The sequence below is a fragment of the Gambusia affinis genome, linkage group LG09 (genome assembly GCF_019740435.1).
Source record: "Gambusia affinis linkage group LG09, SWU_Gaff_1.0, whole genome shotgun sequence".
NCBI classification, from domain to species: Eukaryota; Metazoa; Chordata; class Actinopteri; order Cyprinodontiformes; family Poeciliidae; genus Gambusia; species Gambusia affinis.
This window is the reverse complement of record NC_057876.1, coordinates 23,339,645-23,358,187: the sequence shown is the minus strand read 5'-3', so window position 1 is coordinate 23,358,187 and position 18,543 is coordinate 23,339,645. Positions and strand designations below refer to the sequence as shown.

At 38.8% G+C, this 18,543-nt stretch overlaps 1 protein-coding gene and 1 long non-coding RNA gene across 3 annotated transcripts in view; both read left to right on the top strand.

Moving 5' to 3' along the window:
- LOC122837355 overlaps positions 1 to 18,543 on the top strand; it is a 60,762-nt gene that overhangs the window by 7,517 nt on the left and 34,702 nt on the right. For both annotated transcript variants that reach the window (XR_006371761.1, XR_006371762.1), the window contains exons 2-3: positions 3,580 to 3,682; positions 7,904 to 7,998. This is a non-coding gene — a long non-coding RNA (uncharacterized LOC122837355). The remainder of the gene's footprint in view (positions 1 to 3,579; positions 3,683 to 7,903; positions 7,999 to 18,543) is intronic.
- Positions 13,329 to 15,184, top strand: sox3 (SRY-box transcription factor 3). Its single transcript, XM_044127662.1, has one exon. The coding sequence runs from the start codon at positions 13,533 to 13,535 to the stop codon at positions 14,433 to 14,435; it is 903 nt and encodes a 300-aa protein (XP_043983597.1). The 5' UTR covers positions 13,329 to 13,532; the 3' UTR covers positions 14,436 to 15,184.

The following is an 18,543-nucleotide window of genomic DNA, read 5'->3' as shown; positions in this document are numbered from 1 at the left end:
CCCACTACTTTATTTGCTTGATTTTATGTTTTTATTTTCTTGGCTTGTGATTAGTTCTGACTGGACTATTTTGGCCTATGTAGTTTGGACACCCCTGAGGTAGAATAAACCAAGAAGAACGGGTTTATCCACACCAGTGTCTGAACGCCTCTGTAGGATTTACCTCTGTCTGCTTGTCGCTGTTGACCCGCATGAGGTCAAGCGCTGGTTTCTGTGTCCGGTTTGCTAAAAATTGGGCGGTTAGTGAATTCAGGTCAACTTTTCTTGTCGGTCACCGGGAAGTTTCTTTGATCTGCTGAGTAGGCATTCTTCTCTTTCTTTTCTCCGTTCTCTGTCCCACATTGTCACTAGCGAGGAGGACAAGGGAAGCTGTTAACCCACCTCGGTCCACTCCTCGGCCTCCCTGGTACCCCGCTCTTCCTCGCCGCTCGCCCCTTCCTCTAATCCCTGCCCACCCTGACGGCCCCTCCGAGGCTCAGGGTGAGCGCCGGTAAAGGCGCCTTTTCTTTTCCGGCAATCTGAGAGGCGGAGAGCTGTCATTTGCCAATTTGGCCTGAATGGGGAGGACAGCGGATTGAATGTCGTTTTCCCACCAGGCTGCACCATCCAGACCAGCAGGGGAGGGAGGGGGACGCAGAGAGAGGGGTGTAATGCTAGAGTAAAATTAGAGCTTTGATGGCAGCTAATAGTGTGTGATGGGAGGCGCTGACGTGGACTTCCAGTACAGACGCCACAGGTTTCCCCTGTACCTCTGCCTTGCTGCGTCTGACTCACCTGTAAGATTAGCCCTGCCTCCGCTCTCAGAGCTGTGATTTCACCCTGATCTGTGTAATTACACAGCTCCAACTCCAAGCCTGCCCCTGTCAAAGGGCCAGAGAGGTCCAGTTTCTCTCTCTTCACACACACTCATGCATGCAAAAACACACTGCAGGGTTTTATGCAAGAGGAGAAAAGCTTAGAATGTTTTTTTCTCTCTCTTTGTTCCAGTTGCAAGTAGAAACAAAGAAGTTATGCAGATGTTCTGCATATTAACCATTAGGCATTATTTCTCGGCCCAGATTTGAGTTCTGATGTCATGCCTGCTCTCCTTGTTAGTGATTTTGTTTTTCTTTGAAACTCTCAAAATGTTAAGATTATTGCCTGACTCGAATAGGGAAAAAATACTTTTGCTGTACTGTAGGGAGAATGAGCAATGTTATTAATAAATATATGAATCCAAAATGATCATGAAAAGCATTTGATTTTCTATTTGTCATTTTCCAAAAGGTAATCCTTTTTTATACTTGTACACAGACCACAAAGTTCTTGAGGGAACAGGTATCTGATAGTTTTTCTAAAGAAGAACAAAACAATTATTTTGAATTTGTCAATTTGTAACCACAAACCTCGAAGTTTTATTAATGTAAACACATTTTTTGTATCACTCTTACAGGTCTTACAGTCAGGTTTTGACATGATTTTAATATTAAAATTTAATTTTTTGTGAATGATTGAATCTACAGATCTTCATAAACAAATTTTGACTCATAACAACCATTTTCAGAAATAAAAATCAGAACTTTTGCACTGGGTTTCCTTTACTCTGAAACCATTGCACCAACCATAGAGTTGGTGAAATGAATCCAAGTGAGAACTGGAGCTTGTGTCAAACTCCGGTTCTCACTTGGCAGCGTTCTGCATCGTTTTGATGTCTTACAAGTCCAACACACCTGAATCAAAGTACTGAAGAAGTGATTTAATTACTTAACAGAATCAACTTGTGTGTAGATTAATTTTAGTATAAATGCAGCTGTTCTGTAAAAAACTCAGAGGTTTGTTAGAAAACATCACTAAGTAAATATAATACCATTAAGTATAAAGTTGTGTGGAAGTTTGAATTCAAAGTTTAGTTATAAAGTGACCAGACTTCAAGAATTAAACATTTAACATTCATTACAAAATTACTTTCAACGAGAAAAACTAACGGCACAAGAGCACAATGTTCCCATTATGAATCACTGTGGGATTTACGTAATTTTAGATTTTTTTTTAGATGTAAGTAAAAGAAGATAGAGTGCTTTATAATAAAACATGAAATAAAACATGTAAGAAGAAATCAAATAAACTGAAATTAAGTAAAAGCAAATTTGAAAACAGGAGTTTTGAGCTGCTTTTTCGAGAATCCAATGATCTTAATCCTTTGGAATATATTTTCAGAGAGTGGCAAATGCTGTCACCTTTTCGAAGATATTCACAATCAAATATCTTAGAACACTGAAAAAAAGACAAAACTAACTTATAAGTAGCTTTTCAACAAGCTGTAGGGAGATGTTTTAAGTAAATAATTGCAAAAAGAACCCAATACATTGGCAGATTATTTCACTTGTAACAAAGGAAAAATGTCTTGTTAAAAATTTACTGATTTTCCAGTGTAAGTTTTTCATTATTATTAAAAAAATTTCAAATGTACTAAGATACTTGCACTAGAAACTACAATAATATGTGGTAAGATTTTGTGTTTTTGCAGTGCAGTTAAAGGCGATCAATGTGTTTGTTCACACATTAATCACTCACACTCTGTTCCTCCCATCCTGCTCTCACTACAAGACACAAGGGTGGATAGAACATAACACTGGGACCTGCCTCAGGCCCACACACACACACACACACACACACCCGCACACACACCCATTCACACCTACATCAGATGTATTAATATCTCCCCAGGCACGAGCGGGACTGTGATGCTCTGACATATGTGCAGTTAAAGGCGCCTTAAATGTCCATATCAATCTGCGGCGCTGTCAGCTCAACAATGATGGAAACAGAACACCATCGCCTGCGTCAGGCAGCATCATTCCCATCCATGCAATGTTAGAGAGATAGACGACTCTCTGCAGGACATTCCACTGAATCTTAGCCAAGCCAGAGCAAAGCTGGGTGAAAAAATAAAAATGTTGGAACTTCTGGCTCTGTTGTGCCGGCACTAAGATTTACCTCTTACATGCTGAGATGTATTTATGAAGAGCCAGAAACGTAATATCCTGCTTTAAAATTGACTGGATTGCATTGATTTCATTGTTCTGCTCCCTCTTGGTAATGCATATATGCTTGTGACTGTGAAAAGTGATTGTCTTCTTCCTGCTGCACATAAAGCATAATGCTCCACTCTTCAGGGATGGGAGATGTTTTGTTTTTTCCGACTCTTTCACACCAGTTCTTCCTATCTCGTTTTTTTTTTTTTTTTTATACAATAGCCCTCTCTTCTCTCACCCAGCAAGGCAACCCTTTCAAACGGGCAGCTCCAGGTCAGTTTCCTTGCCAAGTTTTGCAGCCTGCCATGTTGTCTATTCTGCTCAGCTATTTAAAAAATGTTGAATATCAACAATGGCTTTCAGTGGTGCATTGTCAACTTTTGTATGAAGCAATCTTGGCTGAAAGAGATGGGTCCCAGAGCAGGGAGAGCTCAGCTGCAGTGTGCACGGCCCAAAGAAGTGACTGCCCAACACTCGCAACGTTTCATATTTCTTCTCTGCGCCTCGGTTGTACCGTTTGAAAGGCCGAGGCTCGACTCTGAGCTTGCCATCTTTCTGTCCATAGTCTTGCTTCTGGGCCTGCTGACAGCCGGCTATTGAAGGTGGGACCAGCAGAGGAACTGAAAGACAGAAGCAGCAGCAGCAGCCTTGGGACCAGTGAGAGCTCGGTGAGTTTCCTGGATTTTTTTCTGGTCAGAGTGGGAGGAGGTTAGTGGGAAGGAGAGGAGAGAAGAGGGAGGGGGCGTTCAGGAAGACGGCGGCGTTGGGGAGCTTTGTGTTCTCTGAGTTCATGTACTGAATTTGTGAAGTTGTTGCATTTCTTCACATGTGGAAATAATGTATTTTTCATGCTTGGCCTGTTTGACCTGATGTTATTATGATCAGAAACTGTGCAACTAAACCTAAAGGAAGCCCCTTCGCTTTCTGACATTTCAACAATATCCAACCTGACTCCACTGCTTAAGGCTCATCCAGGCTGGATGCATCAGTGACTTTAAGCAGAGCTCCATATCTATGTTTGTACTCTTAAAGAAAAGGATGAAAGCAGGAATGAGAGGCTTGCTTCCAGATAATAGTAGCTTAGGCTCTTTGTCCTGCTGTCAGCCAGGAGAGGAGCAGAGGCTGGAAATCTCCCTATTGCAACCAGCAGCGTCTTGTATGTTTCATTGACATATCAGTCTGTGGGGCAATGAGCCGTTGCTTCTGCACCCCTCGGCACACTTCTGCTCCGTATTTGTCGGAGGCGTCTTTGTGCGAGCGCAAACAGGCGGCACGGCAATCTAGTTCCTAGGTGTTGGTGAGAAATAAATTTTGATGTAAGAGGGATCTGACACAACGGACTGTTTTAGGGCTGCACAGAATAGAGGAACAAATGTTTTGTTAGAGATTTCCAATTCTGTTTTTTTCTTATGTTTTAAGTGTTCTGACAGGAAGGGGAAAAAAATTATTTAATTTAGTATAATTATAAGAACAAACCAAGTTATTAAAATAAGACTTAGCATACAAAGAAAATTCTGACTTTTTTCTTAACATTCTCTCCAGGAAAATTGTTTTTAATTTTCTCCTCTTACTTTGCAAAGCATGATGAGTTTTATATGATTTTTATTTAATTTTCAGATAAAATATTAAAAAACAATCAACTACCACCACTAATAATAATAATAATAATAATAATAATAATAATAATAATAATAATAATAATAATAATAATAATAATAAGTTGGGGAATGAAATCATTTTTTATGCAGTGTTGTCCTCTGCCTCACCTCTTTGCGCTCAACCAGAAGCAAGGTGACCAAATTCATCTCAGTCCAGCCCATCCATTATCTTGTCAACACAGCCAGCTTCCCACCTTAGTTTGCTCTCCTCCCAGAAGACTTGATTTAATGAAACGCGCAGTAATCGCCACACTTATCTCGTCATGCTCAAGGTAATTAATATATTTAGAGGGCGATGGCTAACTCTTAATTAAATTAAGCCGGTTTTAATGAGACCTTGACTGTGACTGAATTTATGACCACTATCTACTTCATCAAATGGTTGGCATGCAGCAGAGATTAGTCATTTTGTCCCAAATCAGAACTAGATTACACATTATGTTATTCATGATTTATATATCAATTTATGCTTGTTTGTTTCTTATTTATGGGTTTAATAAATTACCTCCTATAATTTTGCTTCCCAAAAGCTCCCAGCCTTTGCCATTAATGCTCAGCAGCTGTGGTGCTGTTACATTTTCATTCTGTAGGAGAATACAGATAACAAACTTGGCGGCATTAATCATATTACAAAATTGGGTGTATTTAATTAATTACAGTTACACTGCAAATTAATTGTGGATTCTAACAATATTATCTTAAACTAATGAAACCCTGACAAAGGGAGTGTTTCATTTAAAAAAAAAAAGGGAAGAAGAAGCTAGATTAGTGGGATCTCAATTATGGCTAAAACAAAAGAGGGCCGCTTGCTCGGGCATGGTGCAAAGCAAAACATGACAATTCAGCACTTTCCCCAAAACAAAAAACTGAGAAAGTTTCCTTTGTTTTAGTAAAAACACCGAACATGGCAACGATTCGGCCGATACATGAGGGAATAATGAGCGCTGTAATTAACTGGCCGGGGGAATAACTGTACCTAAAGTGATCATCAAAGAGAGGTGTTGATAATGCCATTCACTTTTCAGGCACCAGACCAGGGCTGGCCAAACATGTAAGCAATCTTTGCGGCTCCCCGCAACTCAAAGGAGAAACTTGAACTAACACAAAACAGGTTGACAAATTTACTAGCTGTGTAGAAAATAAAGAAAACCTGTTAAAATTGTCATAATTCAAAGCAATTTAATAATTTCTTCAGCTTGTATCTAAGCTGCGAAACATTTCCTGGACCTTAAAGCTGAATTTAAATAAATCAACACGTGATCAAAAGAGTTTGATCTTGTTAAAATCCTGTCTATTATATAGTTTGTTATATGTTTTATTTTGAATTTAAAAACAAAATTATTTTCAACATATTGTAATTAAAAATTGCATTTCTTCTCTGATGAATAACTTCTTCAAAACTTTAAGTAATAATCTCAATGTTTTAACTTTATATTCTTTTCTCGTCAACCTTACTCAAGAATGTAAGAGTCCATTCAAACAACCCAAACATACTCATAAATTGCTTGAATTGTTTGCTTAAAGTGCAATCAAATCTAATATGTTTTAACATTAAACTATCATTCCAAGTGTCATTTATTTAATAAATGAAGTAATTATAATATAAAAATTGTATCAGAACTTTGATGCTCAGAATAAAGAAGCATCTGCAAATTGTAGCGTTGACTTCCATGATTTAATCCCACAACTCCATACATATAATTTTTGATAAACATTTCTGAGACCTCTAAAACATTTTTGATACTTTCTTTAAAAGCCTGATGTATCAAATCATACACATTCCTCCCATCTTCTAGTGCAAAGTCAAAGTCCAAGATGGCTACACTCACCTTAAAGGAAGCAAAAAATCTAAAATGTATTGCAGATGGCTTTTTTTTTTTATTCGCATTTAGCTGAGTCATAAAAAAACATATAAATATGAAAGTGTTTATGGAGAATGTGTGTATTTGTATCTATTTTAATACAAACGTGAAATATGGGTCAGCTGTCTTCAAGTGGATTTCTACTGTGTGTCATTTAAGACATACAATTAACATGCTTTTTATTTGAGGAACTATAATAAATACAGAACCACAAAGTCCTAAAATGTATCAAATAGACCACAAAATAAAATTTAATATCTGTTTCCTTTTGTTTAAAACATAACAAACAGCAGAATATTTTAAATCTAATTTTTTTTCTGACAAAATGCAGCTTGTTGTAAAAATCTTGGAAACAAAGTGCCCAGATTACAGCATCAAGTTCTGACCAGAGGGACAAATAAGGAAGTCATGTGGTGCTCAAAAGTGTCTTAACCCAGCAGCTCTGAGGCAAAAACACATTTTCTGAAATTTTCTGCTTAATTTAAGGTGAATTAAAATTAGCTTCTAATGGACGGGGTCTTATAATTTACTGTAATTTAATGTTTTAGTTTTCATTTAACGCGTCATATACCAAATGTTTGAATATGTTTCCCCTAATCTGCAAAGCAAAGAGTCAGTAATCATTGTATCTTTATGACAAAAAATGTCTCCACTGATTTCCTCTCTTGTGATATGATTTCATTTGGCTTCATTAGCCAATAACCACAGGGGGGTAAAAAATGCTTTTTGGCAATTATGGGAACTGGAGGGTCAGTAAGAATGGATTTTCACCCAGCTGCACATGATTATCTAAAGTGGCCTTGTCGCAGCGATTAACCCCAGGTCTGTGTGTGTGTGATCGACTGTGTTTGAAATGTGCATCCCTAAAATGATAAGCAGCTATGAGCCAAAGGTGATGAGGTGAGAAAACTGTTCCCCTCTCGGCTGAGTGAGATGGAGCACGACGCTGGGTGGTCACGCCTTGTCTGCTCGCGACAGTGGCGGGTTAAAGAGATTACACTGGGTCTGTGTCAGCGGCCTTGGCCTCACACACAGGAACATAATGAGGAAGGACATGCTTGGCTGCTGAGGGAGGGAAAATAAAAGAAGCTGGAGTTTAAAGCAGCTTTCTTGTGTGTTGTTTCAGACGGGAAGAGGTCGATAAGTAAGACGCTCGCATTCCTCATAGCGGTACAAGGTGAGCGTTTGAGTGCGGGGGATGACACTTGTGGGCCAGCGCCGCAAACGAAGCACAAATGAATCTTTTACTGCTGAGGGAGGAATGCAGTGTGCTCCATTAGTCCTCCAGGCAGATGTGCACACTACACTTAATCTAAAAAAAATCAATGCATCTGTCTTCTAAGAGTGTGTTTTGCTTTTATGTTTGAAGGTTGGAGTGATAGCTCCTTCTGTTGATGACTGAACCGCCAGTACTTCAGATGGACCAACAGTTGGAGACAATGACCTGCTTTTCCCAGGCATTAGGTGAATTTATGCATTTTAATCAACTTTATAAGTTTGCTTTTCATGTTAGACATTGAAAAAATATTTTTCATAAAATGTACAGATTCTGATCCATAGGTAAGGATTTCATCATCAAAAGGTTCCTTTATTTAAATAATTCAAGCTTTTATTATTTAGATTATAAGATGCAGAATAATATATTTATAACTATTTTTTACAACAAATATTTGAATATTAAAAGAGACCAATATAAAAACATATATTTTCATATACAGGAATTTATTGTTATGGCTTATGCATAGACAATAATGCTGATAGGACAGTTGACCAGCAGAAAGTCATTGAAACTCTACACATAGATAATAAGCTATAAATAGTAATATTTAAAGAAACTGGCCGTTCATGTGTCAAAGCATATTGAAGAAAAGTTGAGTTGGAAAAAATGATTAAAATAAAGTGCTTAAGCAGCAGAGATAACCGCAGAATTTAGAGCACAAGTTTCAAACTCCAGACCATGAGAGCGAGTGTCTTGCAACTTTTCTGCTTCAACATACCAGAGTCAAAATAATGAGGTTGTCAGCTGGACCCTGAGGAGGTAAAGCCATCAGATTCAGGTACCTTGGTGCATTAGTGCAGGAACACATCTAAAGGTTGTTGAGGAAGGGAGTTTGACATTTTTGCTTCAGAGGATTGTGAAGCATGTCCAGTAAAGAGTTTGATCAAATATCAGAACTGTAATATCCACCACTGACAGATGTAAACTATCAATGCACTAATTCATGCAAAAGGAGCCACAACCAAGTATGGAATGGTTGTACTCTACATTAACTGGATACACTTTTCAGTAGGTCAACATTTTGTCATTAAATGTCCTTTTTATTGGTCTGATATCTTGATTGCCAAAAAGAACAATTTCTATAACTTAATCACCATAAAAGAAATAAATGCTTGAAATACAAGTGATTGGTGAAAAAGTAACTGTGAATAATTAATGTATAGAATACATGTTTTATTTTTTTGAATTAAGTCACTAAAGTAAATTTTATTTTGATTGTATTCTGATTTATTATTATCTTGTAATTAAACATTATAATAAACTCATTTATTAAGCACTTGCATAGATAATGAAACACTGGAAAGTGCCCTAATTTTCTACATATCTAATATGTATTTATTTATACATATGAATATATATTTGTTTATATATATAAAATCTCTTTATTGGACCACAACTCTGTGTCTTTAATAAACTATCTCTCTGAATTGAACTCATTTCCGTTTTGACTAGTCTAAACATTGCAGATTTACAGACTTACTTCAATCTAAGGTGGTATCAATTCATTTTGAAGCATTGATAATATTATAGTTATTATGTTTTGTAATAATAACATTTATTTAACCAGATAAAAAACCTCACTGAGATGTAAAATCAATTTTTCAAGAGGGACCCGGCAAAGATAGCAGCACTGTTTACAAATTTCAGCATTTCAGAAAATCTAATCCAGTTTAATATTTATGCATGCAAAATGTATGTTAAAACAATTTTTATCTCAATTTGTAAAAAACAAATAATTCAGTTTAGGTTTCATCTGGTCTACTAGTTTAAGTATTTTAGATTTTGAACTAAAGTTGATCATAGAAGATCCCTTAAAAATAAGAAAATATATCTTTAATTTAGCACAAAGTCAATAGCTGTGAATCAGACGCCTTTTTTCTTCAGCATCATTAAAAAGCCACAGTGCACTGGTATATTTTCTTACACTGCTTGCACTCAGCACAACACAACACAAGGGAATGCCTATTCTCCACTGGCACAGACGATCAAGCAATAGAAAACTCATCCAGGGTGAACCTGACAGGTAACTTTTCTTTCAGTGTTTGACATACAAAATCTACAAAAAGCTGATCAGACCAGAGTTTTAGAACAAAAGCAGTCTCCCAAACCATTATAATTTTTTTTTTTTTAAATCTCAGATTTCAGATGTGACATTTAAAATAAAGTTCTGAATACCCCTCACCTGGCGCTTCACGGCTCCCAAAGGGGTCTCAACCCCAATGTTTGGACCCATTTCCCTAGAAGATCTTAAAAATATTTGGCCAGATATAATGAAGCCATATTTTGTATTCATTAATATTTAACTGGATGACATGATACAAAAAGGAGCACATTTGATTAAGACATTAAAAATGAAAGCTTTATGGAATAATTATTATCCTCTAATTAAAGACATAAACGGTTTTGGTAGATAAATGCTTTGACTTTTAAAGCTTTGATGAAATAAAATACAAAAATTTACTCCGTCTTCATTTCCTAGAACAACATCCGGGTATTCTACCTGCTGCAGGAATCAAAACTCATAGAGGTGACATTACACGGGGCAGGGAGCAGAGTTAAAATGTTCAGTGATTCTGCGTTACAGATTATAGCATTAAACATCATGAACATTAAAGTGCATCATTTTTATATGACCAACTGCAGCTCTTACTGGTCAGATTAGTCCAATTATCATTAGGACTACCAGCGCAGCTTTGTGCGACAAAGAGGCGATAAGACCAACACTTTTATTCCTTTAAATGACCCGTGAATATTATTTTTACCTGAGCTGAACTGGGAGGACGCAGCCATTCACGCTGCACAAAGGGAACAGCAGACCGTGCGTAAATTGCATCTTCATTTGCATTCCCGGCCCACCCCCCCCCCCCCCACCCCACCCCACCACCCCTACCACAAAAAAAAAATCATGCAAATCTTAATGAGACAGTCTCCATTGTGACTGTAATTGAAAAGCCATTCTTTGTTAATTACTGTTTCTCAAAGGGGCTCCGTCCGCCGGTCACCGAGCTGAAAACAAAACACAAAAAAGTTACTGATTCCAGACACAAAAAATGTAGAAAAGTGTGATTATTGTCGATTTGAGAAATTGGCTAATATTTAGAGTGTGTGCGGGGTTCTTTTCTTGTAAAACGGACCAAATTCATGCAACATAAACCGCTAAATAAACAAAAACAAACTATTACAGATATTTAATGTATTTTTAAGGGAATAAAAAGTCTAAAATAATGAATAACTTTGTTGTCAAGTTGCACACAAGTCAAAAATAACTGATAAATGATAATAAATATGTACTTAAACATGTATTTAGTAACATACTAACCTTAAAAAACATATTTAGTTGTGACTCATTTACTTTAGACTAAAGCGTCGATCTTACGCTTTGTGCGCTCGATTTTGAATTTGAAAAAAAGAGGAAATGCAAGTTTTAATCAGGAGTGAGGATGAAGTCAAGACTTCCACATATTTCCCAACACTGAGCAGCAGAGCGACCTGAGAGACCCCTCAGGGCTGCCAGGGCTTGTTGAGACTGAATCGGAGCAGACTGTGCTGGTGGTCCCTCCGTTCCTTAATTAGGAAATTAGCTGCACAGAGGGCCTCATTATCAAACTCCGGGTTACTCCTGACTGGGTTTCTCTCCCTCTCTCTCTTTCTCTCTCTGCTACCGGTCAATTTCCATAAGGAGATTACAAGCGGATCAGTATTGAGATTTGCGCAGATAAACAAATAACCGGTCCCTGAGAATTAGATGACTACTAATTGGGCGTTAGTTTTATTGCTCCCGCGCTGTTTGTCACGCCCCATTGAACGGGAAAATGGAATCCGTGCGGTGATGTCTCTTTTTGAGCGGATTTACAACGACTATGGCTCAAGACGAATAAAGTGGGATATATCCCCACAAAATGGCAACAGAATATTTCCCCCCTTTTTTTGCAAAACCATTCGTGCATGATTCTGATTTAGGTTTGTCTGATTTCAGCTATCAGTAGATTTTGCAAAATTGTTCAACGAGATTTAACTTCAAAATTTTGGCAGGACAGAAAATTAACTTTTGCGTGTTTCTGTTTGTTAAAGAAAAATAAATCAATTTCAGTTTGAATCAGGAAGGTGGCTTGGTTTTATTCTTTTTTATCACAATTTAAAAAATAACTAATAAAAGAAAACGTGCGTTTAATTTGCCTTATGTGGGTTTGTGCTACCGGGCCGCTTAGGGCCCAACAGTAGCTGCATTTTTGTCTTGTAAAACTCCCCAGGAGGCGATTTCGCCCTAAAACGCAACATACAGAAGAGCTCCCGCAGATACTCAGGTGTTAATAGTTCATTCTCGATGGTCGATTCGCGTCGGGTTCATTAGCATGTGTGAAATGATACGCACTTGGGTTTGGTTTCAGTGGCTGAGGGTCGTTTGTAAAGGCGACACATGCAAATGAAAAAGCAAAGGGAGGGCTCTCCACGCTGATTGTTGTGTGGGAAAACAAGACTGCAAACAGCAGCTGACAGGGTTTAAAAGTGCTCAACTGAACTTTTCCTCGTGGGACCAAAAAAGAAAGAGCCCTTCTCATCCACAAGAGGTCGTTCATGTATTAAAGTTCCAAATAAAAGGTCCCTGAACGCAGCACAACCATTCTAATACGATTTAACATTCATTCAATCTATATTTCATGAAAGGATTATCTATTGAACTAGTGGAACTGTATAAAAATCAAGATAGAAAAAGTTGGATAATTTTATCTTTACAAAGCTTGAATATGTTGACAGAAAATTGATCCATTGCAAAATAAACAAAAACCATAACAAAAAAAAATAAAATAAAAAAAATAGCACAACTCTGTTCTAAAACGTTGAAAGGCTCATTCTAAAAATTCCAGATTATCCAAATATGGTGTCTAAAATGAATGAGTAAATTAATCGAGTCGGTTTAAATGAGTCTAAAACAAAAATAAATACATTGATGAATCTACTGAAAATATCGTTGAAATAAATAAATAATTGGTCTGATTGAATTTCAGAAAGTAATTTTAAGTTGGATTAAACATTTTAAAATTTTCATTTATATTCAGTTTGTAGACTTAATATCATTTTCTCGTTCTGTATCATTTTATTATTAATTTAAACCTTCAACAAATTTTTCAATTCCAAACTATATTTATATTTTTTTCATGACACTAATCTTCAGAAATAAAAAGTCTAGTTAATAATAGTAGAACTACTAAAGCCGGCCTAAATAAAAAATTCCACATAACTATTTTCTCTAGAATAAATCAAAATGAATACGCAAGCAAATCCCCTCAGTATTCTCCATCCTCAGCTTCTAAATGCTGAAATTTCTGCGCTCTTGTTGCTGAAGTGCGCTCCAGTTTTAAATCTTCTCCTCCTTCCCTCCTCCTCCAACCCGAAACGGACGGATGCGCTCTCCGGTTGGAGCTGTGCGCTGATTGGTCCGCTGCCTTTCATTGTCAGTCTGTCAAGCCACATCACATGGTCCGGCCTCATGGGCCTATTAACACACGAGCTTGGCGAACAAGTTTACAGACTTGTGTTTGAGAGCGGAGAGGAACGGAGCTGCTCTGAGCGGACACAAACCAGAGACGCACCTGCACACACATTCGTCGCTTGAGGCAGAACTTTTTGGCGTTCTCTTTGACTTTTTTTGGCGAGGGTTTGTGAACTTTTAATTCATTTTTTCCCATGTGCGTGTGAGTGATCGTTAAAATTCGCCTTAATGTATAACATGATGGAAACCGAGATCAAGACCCCTCTCCCGCAGTCCAACTCGGGCTCGGCGCCGGGCGCAAAGAACAACAGCGCCAGCGACCAGGAGCGGGTGAAGCGGCCGATGAACGCCTTTATGGTCTGGTCCAGGGGCCAGCGGAGGAAGATGGCTCAAGAAAACCCCAAAATGCACAACTCTGAAATTAGCAAGCGGCTCGGTGCTGACTGGAAACTTCTGACCGACGCCGAAAAAAGGCCGTTCATTGACGAGGCCAAGCGTCTACGGGCGATGCACATGAAGGAGCACCCGGATTATAAATACCGGCCCCGCAGGAAGACCAAGACCTTGCTCAAGAAAGACAAGTATTCTCTGCCCGGGGGACTGCTGGCGCCGGGATCCAACGCCGTTAACAACTCGGTGTCGGTGGGCCAGCGGATGGACGGTTACGCGCACATGAACGGCTGGACAAACAGCGCGTACTCCCTGATGCAGGACCAGCTGGCCTACCCTCAACATCACAGCATGAACAGCCCGCAGATCCAGCAGATGCACCGGTACGAGATGGCCGGCCTTCAGTACCCGATGATGTCCTCTGCGCAGACCTACATGAACGCGGCGTCCACCTACAGCATGTCCCCGGCGTACACGCAACAGACCACCAGCGCCATGGGGCTGAGCTCCATGGCGTCCGTGTGTAAGACGGAGCCGAGCTCGCCGCCGCCGGCCATCACGTCCCACTCTCAGCGGGCGTGCTTGGGGGACCTGAGGGACATGATCAGCATGTACCTGCCCCCCGGCGGGGACAGCGCGGAGCATTCCTCCCTGCAGAGCAGCCGGTTACACAGCGTCCATCCACACTATCAGACCGCAGGGACTGGCGTCAACGGGACGCTACCTCTCACCCACATCTGAATAATAAATAGTAATAATAATAATAATAATAAAGAAAGACTATAAAAAAATGTACTTCGGATACTTGAACTTTTTTTGGTTGCTGCAGAAAGAACGTTCAGCAGAATCGTTCAAGAACAGTTTTATCTGAAAATCCTGACTCGTCCGTTTGATGAACTTTAAATGGACCCAAACTGAACGCTGAGCCCAGCTCCGCCGAGGCTTTTCATCACAAGTAGACGCAATCAACCTGTGTAGAAGAATTGGACTTCTATATTTTAAATAAATGCCATATTTTCTCTCTTTGAAAAGGCATGTGGCCTCGTGTAGGGGCTGGCATATTTCAGAAAAAAAAAGCTGGATGGACAGTCTGTTCATAAATGTTTACACTTAATTTGTAGAATGTCAGTCGTCTCCACTGTGTTCACAACCTTTGTAGTCCCTTTCTGTTTTTATTTTTATTTCCTTCCCTACATGAACTAGGTTTAAATGAAATGTTAAGACTGTGCCGGTCGCAAACGCAAGTTTTATTTATAGCAAGATTTCTGTTTTTCCTTCTCTAGCTTGTGCAACCCGTGAAACTATTCAAGAACTTTTTATTTTATTTTTGTTTTTTGTAAATTTGTTTTGTTCTGTGATGGTTTTTTTTGACAGTGTCATGTTTACCCATTTATCCTGAACGAAAAAAAGGTTTATTTAAACTGACGTTTCTACATATTTTAAGACCATCCTCTATTCTTAAAAGCTGAATAAATTTTTACGAAACGTAATTTTGTGACTCAGTGTTTTGTGTGCAAAATAAGAAGAGTTGAATTAACTGACTATATAATATAAATATTTATATATATATATATATATATATATATATATATATATATATATATATATATATATATATATATATATATATATATATACCTCTGTATTTAAATATTCTTTAAATATTATATCTTTTAAAGTGTACATAAACTAAACCAGTGTTTTATTTAACAACTTTAAGGTAATCTCACACAATTTGTTTTTAAACATCTGTAAAGATTTTACAATTTCAACATTAAAACTGGAACAAATAATTTGGTTTTCCAAAATGAGAAAGTTTTATAACATTTTTTAAGGAAAATACTAATTTAACTCTTTATTGTTGTTTTCTTTTTCTACTTCTAAAAACTGAAAAAAGTTATTTATTCACAATACTTCATTTACAAGCTTCAGATGCTTCAGCTTTATTAAAATTTGATTTTCCTGCTTTTAACTTCGCTGCTCCTCAAATGTAGCCGTTTTGCAATCAAAATGCAGCTGACCTTTACAGTGCTCTTTTTGTGCACTCTACATAGGTAGACTCTCTGGAGCTATTAGTAATTTATTTTAACATTTTGAGAGAAATACATATATAATCATTTCAGATATAAAAAATAAAAACAAGTCTCTTCAGTCTTAAAATATAAAGCATTGAAGTAGAAATAGTTTTGAAAAGTTCTGTTTCTGCATTTTATCTCAGCTACACTACAATGAAGACACCTTTTAGGTATTTGTACAGCATAAAATATTTTGATTAAAAAGTTAATTATCATACAGAATTATTAATTTTAAGTTTAACATGTGAATAAGAGAAAGACCCCATAAAACTAGGTATGGCTGTAACATCCTGTAATCTATGCTTAATTTAGTTTAATTATCAGAGTGCACTAAGCTTGCACAGCATCTATAACTATAGCCACACTCTTTGCTGCTGTGTTACTATTATACACAGGTGCATGGAAGAATGGGCCAGCCTGCTGTTGGAGTGTACCTAAGGATAAATAATCTGCCATCACAAAGAGGGCCGAAACAGCATGGCCCTGCCGGCCTTCCCACACTCCCTGCAGAACTGGATCCATATAGCTCAGTGCAGCAGCCCGGATTAGACCCCACGTACCTTTGTGGAGGGAAAGATTATCCAGACCTCCCTGCATTCACTGACAGGGTTTAAGTCACTCTAGCGTGCCAGCAGCCACCCGTCACCTAATCGCACTCTCAAACTCCCTTTTTTTGTTGTTGAAATTAAGCAGCTTTTCTGCCGCTGCTCCTCAGAAGTGTGTGGACAGAGCAAAGGTTAGTGGTCAGTTATCAAACTATCCACTCTACACTGAGATATTGGGGATAAATGTAGGATAAAAAGTTGAAGTTTCTGTTTGAAATGTGCAGAGAAATCCTGTTTGTTTCCCTCCAACACTAGATTAGGAGTTAAAGACGATGTTTAGGGGTAAAGTGTGAATATGTATGGATTGTGTTTGAATATTCTGAATTCGGCTTAAAAGCACCCCATCCCTCATCCCCCCACATGCTGAGTGCCCAGAGGGCCTCTCTCCCCTGTCCTGTGGAGCTCTGTGCCCACTCAGCAAGTGCAGGCATATCCCACTTCCATCTGCCTATGACCTCACAGCCCCTGTTTGTTTAACCCCCTCTCCAAAAACTAACCTAATTATAGCCCTGTAGTACACGGATTCAGGAGATTCCCAGCGGATTTCACCACTATGCGTCTACCTGTCACAAGGAGGGCTCTCACCATGGGCCACGTTGATCAGTCAGCCCTGTTTTTCACACTCTCTCCTCAAATTATGTCAGAACATGTCCCGCCAGTTGCACATCTTGTGCGAGTACACAGGGGGGGGGGAAAAAGTGGTAAAAGCACAAGAAGTGTGTGCCAAGTGTCCCTGTTTACGTCAGTGTGATGAGTGGAAAAACTCATTACACAGATCTGGCTGACAGGACGACGTTTGTGACATCACTAATTCACCTGCACCGACCGGCTGGGCAACTCTGTAGGCGGAGCACGCCTTCCACCCTCAAACCTTCGATTTAATCGCAGTCTGCGATCTAGCAACTCCCCTGATGCGCAAATGAGAAATTGGCATGGTCTGGGTGTAATGGGTGAACGCCTCACTGCGGACCAGGATTCCTGTGATAGATTCAGAAGGCAGTGGGCTGGTCTTTTTTTTGCCTGGTATCCTTGAATATGGGAGGGCCTGTCCATAACCTGTTTGAGGTTCTTGGATTGACAGCAGAGTGGTGTGTGAGTGGACGAGGCCGTTGAGGTGCGGGGGGTTGGGGACGGGGGTTAATCTCCCTGAAATGGGGCAGATGTTGTTAACGAGCTCCTCTCAGGTCGACTCCCTGCGTGGGAAAATGGCATCAAATCCTCCTGGGGTCAGGGCTTTTGGGCTGACCCACAGAGAGCCATCCCTCTTCACTGCACCGTCCTCTCCATCGCTCTTCATTCACTGGCAGCACTCAGTAGAGACACTAGAAAAATCACATCTGAGAGTCTTTGTAGCTCGAAGTACATCTGAGATTCATGTCCTTGCCTGAACCTATGTAGGCACCAATGAGGCTTGTTGCGTGATGTTAATGTCTCATTAATGATAACTGTGGATGGATCAGAGTCACTGACACAACCACAAAGAATGCTGAGTGGGAAATGCTTCAAAGACAAGCATGCCGCTGTTCAAGAAAACGCATCCGCCCAGCTGTAAGCTACTTGTTCTTGTCTTTGTAGAAAGTGAAATAGTTGTATAAAAGCCTTGCAGGCGCTGAAGACTAAACTAAAGTTAACATGTGCAGAAAGACAAATAAAATTAAATGATTTTTTTAAATAATTTGTTGAAATAAAGCAACAGGCTCTTCACACTCAGTGCTCTAGTTAACAATTGATTCACTTTTCCACACTGACAATGAAAGCAAGAATGTGGGACACAAAAATCTCAAAAATATTTCTTAAACTTGTTATTTTTTTCAAACTTTGAAATGCTAAAAAGTTTAAAAGTCACCAAAACATTCAAACTCTTGAGTTAGACCTTAACGTTTTGGTTGGAACTGATTGAACAAAAGCAAGAAAAACCATCTGAAGAGCTGCAGGCTGACCTGGAGCAATGTGGAGTGGTGGTTTCAGGCTGAGCCACACAATTCCCTCTGAAGCCAGCAGGCTTGAGCAGGCAAAGATCAAGGAGGACAGCTACTGAAGGCTCAAACAGAAAGGCACAAACATGTAGGACTTATATTTGATGAGCTTTAATATAATACAAAACTGTTTCTCAAGGATAATGTTTGATAAATCTAATAAACGGAAGTAGAGTTTTTAATTTCTTAGATT